Here is a 5,087-nt window from a genome sequence, read left to right on the forward strand (position 1 = left end):
GTTTAGAAATGAAAGCACATTATGTATCTAGTCCCCCTATTGTAAGGTGTCATAAGTATTTAGACAAATTCACTTAGTGTATTAAACAGTCAAAAAGTGTAGTATTTGGGCCCATATTCCCAGCACGCACGGACAACACCAAGCTTGGGACTACCCATTGGTTAGATGCAATTGCAGTTTGTTTTGGTTGTTTCAGATTATGTCGTGCCCGATTAGAAATGGTAAATAATGTATTGCGTAATTGTATTGTCACTTTTATTGGAAGTAAGACTAGAATGTGTCTGCACACGTCTACATGAATGTGTGATTACGGATAATCATGGCTAATGATGAGTGGGAAAGTTAGATGCATAAATGTCATACCCAAAAGAAAACCCTAACCTCCACTGTTATTGGTAATGGTGAAAGGTTAGAATGTTTTGGGGGTATGATCTTTCATCATTATTAACAATTCAGCCGTGATTATTCGTAATCATGGTAGCATCAACATTAGTGTAGAAGTGTTCAGAAACATATTCTTATTTACAATAAAAAGTGACCACAAAATGACAACACATTATTTACCATTCATTTCTATTGGGCACAAAATTATCAGAAACAACCAAAACTATTTGCAAAGTCAGAAGCTTGATGGAGACACTGCTAGGACTATGAGACCAAATACAAAACTTTTGACTAAATGGAACACTGTGATTTTGTCCAAATACTTTCAACAACAAAAAAAAGGGGGGGGGGGGGGTAGTAAATACATAAAGTACATTCATTTCTAAACGGTGAACCCCCCCCCCCCCCCCCCCAAAAAAGGAAAGTCTGTACTGTTGTCTCAAAACATTTGATCTCAAATCCAAAATGCTAGAGCACAGAGCAAAATGATAAGTTTTAGCATCACTGTCCAAATATATATGTACGGGAGTGTACATACACATACATCCTATATTGTCATGTTGGACAGACAGTTAATGTTGATGTTAAAGTGAAGCGAATACTTTTCTACAGCAGAAACTGCACGTCAGGAAGGCCGGGACAAACACAAACTCAGGAATGGCGATATTGTTTACTTTAATTTAGCTTTTATTCATACCAAAACGCTGAGTCGTGGTGAAAACGAAAATTATTTAAATTTCCCACATACTGACAGCTCCTTGGTAACGACAGGCGTTCATTACTAGAATAATTTCGAGTGGAACAATAAGGAATGAAGTGTAAAATATTTTTGGGGTCTTTTTCTTTTTTTTTCTTGGCGAGGAAGGACAGGAAGCATCTCAGTTCTCTCCTTCCTCTCCAGTCTCTGGCTCATCTGCTGCATTATCAGACGTCCATAGCTGAAACACACAAGACAAAAAAAACATTAACAATGCACTGACCATAAGCATTTCAGAAGTCACCATCTAAAAATTAGGTCACTTTGTAGGTCACTTTGGATAAAAGTGAAGCTAAATGGTATATTATACATGTGCTCCACTTAGGTCAAATCCTCTCCAACCCCTATATCATAGCTAATCATTCACATGTGGCACTGCTTGAGATTAAAACACTAAACTAAGACGCACATACACTAGAGGGGGTTGCAGTCAGTGCCTGTGTTGGTGAATGGATGTAGGTGGGATGTCCAATCATGTCGCTCGGTGGAGGGAGGCAGGAGGGTACTTACTGTGAGGTTGTCTCTCAGCAGCTGCATGATGAGGGTGCTGTCTTTGTACGAGTCTTCGCTCAGCGTGTCGAGCTCAGCGATGGCGTCATCAAAGGCCTACGAGCACCCACACAAATAATAAAATGGTTGATATATACATATGAACAATGAGATGAAAGGTAGAGAGAGAGGGCATATAATACAGCTCTGTCCCTGTATAGTGCACACCACATAATGGCACCCTATTCCCTATATAGTGCACTTATTTTGACCATATGGGTCCCGGTCAAACCATATGGGTCCTGGTCAAAAGAAAGCACTATATAGGGTATAGGGTGCAGAGTGGGACGCAGCCAGTGTGGGCTTCTGTGTTGTGTCATTTTCCCGACCTGTTTGGCCAGTGAGCAGGCCTTCTCTGGGGAGTTGAGAATCTCGTAGAAGAAGACAGAGAAGTTGAGGGCCAGGCCCAGGCGGATGGGGTGAGTGGGCTGCATCTCCTTCTTGCTGATGTCAAACGCCTCCTGGTAGGAGTCTTGAGAGTTGGATATTGTCTCTGTGGAGAGGAGGGGGGTAAGAAGGAATAATTAAGATAGAGAATGTTTTTAGAGTCGGAGCTCTATGTTCCAAATGGCACCCTACTCCTTATATAGTGCACTACATTTCAGGCCCATAGGCTCAAAAGTAGTACACTTCATAGGGATAAAGGCGCTATTTGGGATAAACAAATTGTCTCGGTTTCATTTCACAACCTTTGTAAAAATGTGACTTTGGTCAGGAAGTCATGTGTCTCTAGGCATCCATCACTGCTCCAGATGGTGTCACTTTCCTTTCCCTGCTCTGGCCTGGCCACTGTTCTGACAATTGTCAGCCTATCTGAAAGTGTTTCTGAGAGCTATGCTATATGAGATAATGGGCTTATAAATATCCTTTGTTGAGCACCGAAGCTACAAATAGTGCCCTGGCATTAAGAATAACAAAGTACCGGGGGCTCTAAGGCACTGCATTGCATGCAGTAGTGCTAGAGGCGTTACTATGGTCCCGGGTTCATATCCCGAGCTGTGCTTACAACCAGCCGTGGTCGGGAGTCCCATAGGACGGCGCGCAATTGGCCCAGCGTCGTCCGGGTTAGGGGAAGGTTTGGCCGGTGGGGCTTTACTTGGCTCTAGCGACTCCTTGTGGGGGGGCCGGGTGCCTGCGGGCTGACCCCGGATACCAGTTGAGAGGTGTTTCCGCCGACACATTGGTGCAGTTGGCTTCCGGGTTAAGCTGGTGGGTGTTAAGAGCGGTTAGCCAGGTCATGTTTCGGAGGACATATGATTCAACCTTCGCCTCTCCCGAGCCCATTGGGGAGTTGCAGCGATGAGACAAGATAGCAAAATAATTGGGGAGAAAAAGGGGGTAAAATATATATATATATATATATATATATATATATATATATATATATATATATATATAATTTAAAAGTACCAAATAATCCCCTGATATGATCCATGTGGACCTAATTGCAGAGTGCCTGAAGTGGCTGCCAAAATAAGCCAGCAAGCGTTATGCTACTAACTGATTAGACCTAGGCCAACATTTCAACTGTTCATCTGTAGCTGGTGCCAGACATCCTCCCTTCCCAGTTTCAACCCCCTCCATCTTCAATTGGGGCAGAGAGAGAGGGAAGAGACCCCCAGGGAGGGAACATTCATATACCCATCTCCACGTTCAGAGCCCAAACTAACTCAGCCTGCAATAAATCAACAAACTTGAATCCCCTGAAGCTAGAGGTCTGGATGGCGCTCAAACACACAGAATGTATTTAGATATATATTTTTCCCAGAGGGTGATGCATGCTTGAGTAAACGCTTGTTAAATACCTTCAAGCTCTATAATGATTTGAGGGGAAACAGGAAAACAAAAACAGATGTCCTATCAACACATACTGTCTGACAACAAAACAATATCAACAAACAAAAGATAACTGATGAGCATCCCAAATGGCACCCGGTTCATTTCCCATCTAGTACACTATGGTTGACCAGGGTCCAGGGCTTTGGTCAAAATTAGTGCACTAAAGAGAATAGGGTTCCATTTGGGACGCAGAGCTGCTGTCCTCCCTGGTAGACTGTCTGCTCTACAACATAACCATCATTTCATGGTCAGACTACAACCTCATAAGCCCCTGTAATCCTTTCTACTACAATGCAGTTTATGCTTGAGTCTTTTATCCACTGTAAACTCCTGGTTCCAGTTAAAGGGGACAGGGAGACCAGTGGGAGCTAGGGCTGGGAATTGACACGGACCTCACGATACGATATTATCACGATACTTAGGTGTTGATAAGATATGCATTGCGATTCTCACGTTTCTAGATGTATTGCGAATTTATACTACGATTTGATGTGCCAAACACATTGCTCACTACATGTCTGCTGCAGAGGGAGAGGAGAAAACTAGTTTTGATCAGTCAGGGAAATAAGTGCTGAAAACATGTTGCTCACTATTTAAAAAGAAGATGGAGAACAAGCTATAGGCGGTTGGGCTCCCCAGTGGCGCAGCGGTCTAAGGCACTGCATCTCAGTGCTAGATGCGTCAGACCCTGGTTCGATTCCAGGCTGTATCACAACTGGCCATGATTGGGAGTCCCATAGGGACTGGGTTAGGGTTTGGCCGGGGTACGCGGTCATTGTAAATAAGAATTTGTTGTTAACCGGCTTGCCTATCTTGTAACTATCAAAATCCCCCCCCCCCCCCCCCCCCCCCGTCCTGAGAGAATGAATGAGTCCCAAATGACAGCCTATTCCCTATATAATGCAATACTTTTGACCAAGGCCCTTAGAGACATGGTCCGTGTTCAAAAGTAGTGCACTATATGGGGAATAGGGTGCCATTTGGTAGACGGCGACTGATCAGTCCAGAGGACCAGTACTTACCCTTCTTGTCGTCTCCGGAGGCCACCTCAGCCAGGTATCTGTAGTAGTCTCCCTTCATCTTCAAATAGAACACTTTGCTCTCCGCATTGGGAGCATTTTCAATCAAATATTTGCTCAGCAGCCCCTGAGGGAGAAAAACCGACAGGAGGAGAGTTAATATTAATGTGAAGAACTATTTGACACGCACGTCTGCATCGTCTTAAATAGCACCCCATTCCTTACATAGTACACTGGGGCCCTGGTAAAAATGTGTGCACTATATAGGGTGCCATTTGGGACACGTCCCAGCTCATTTTGTACACAGGCAGGATTCCATGACAGGCCACAGTTCAATAATTCAAATTGGAGGGAGAAAATAATTGGAAGAAATGCTTAGAAGTTGTAACTTCAAGAAAAATAGTATATTTTTCATTAATATGATCTGCTTTGCAGAGGAGAAAGAAAGTGTGGCATCCAGAGGAGTGCTTCTTCAGCAACGGAAAATATAATTTACAAAAAGGAAAAAAATAAAATGTGATGGACTCCTTCCTTTGGCC

General features: G+C 43.5%; 1 protein-coding gene across 1 annotated transcript in view; it reads right to left on the minus strand.

The window, feature by feature from the left end:
* Window positions 1-1,228: 1,228 nt before the first annotated feature.
* The window catches only part of ywhaqa (tyrosine 3-monooxygenase/tryptophan 5-monooxygenase activation protein, theta polypeptide a), a 30,431-nt gene continuing 26,572 nt past the window's right edge, over window positions 1,229-5,087 (minus strand). Inside the window, 4 exon segments of the mRNA NM_001124470.1 lie at window positions 1,229-1,322; window positions 1,652-1,747; window positions 2,020-2,183; window positions 4,552-4,675. Of these exon segments, the coding sequence (NP_001117942.1) occupies window positions 1,263-1,322; window positions 1,652-1,747; window positions 2,020-2,183; window positions 4,552-4,675 (444 nt within the window). The 3' untranslated portion in view covers window positions 1,229-1,262.

This window comes from Oncorhynchus mykiss, chromosome 4 (assembly GCF_013265735.2).
Source record: "Oncorhynchus mykiss isolate Arlee chromosome 4, USDA_OmykA_1.1, whole genome shotgun sequence".
NCBI lineage: Eukaryota > Metazoa > Chordata > Actinopteri > Salmoniformes > Salmonidae > Oncorhynchus > Oncorhynchus mykiss.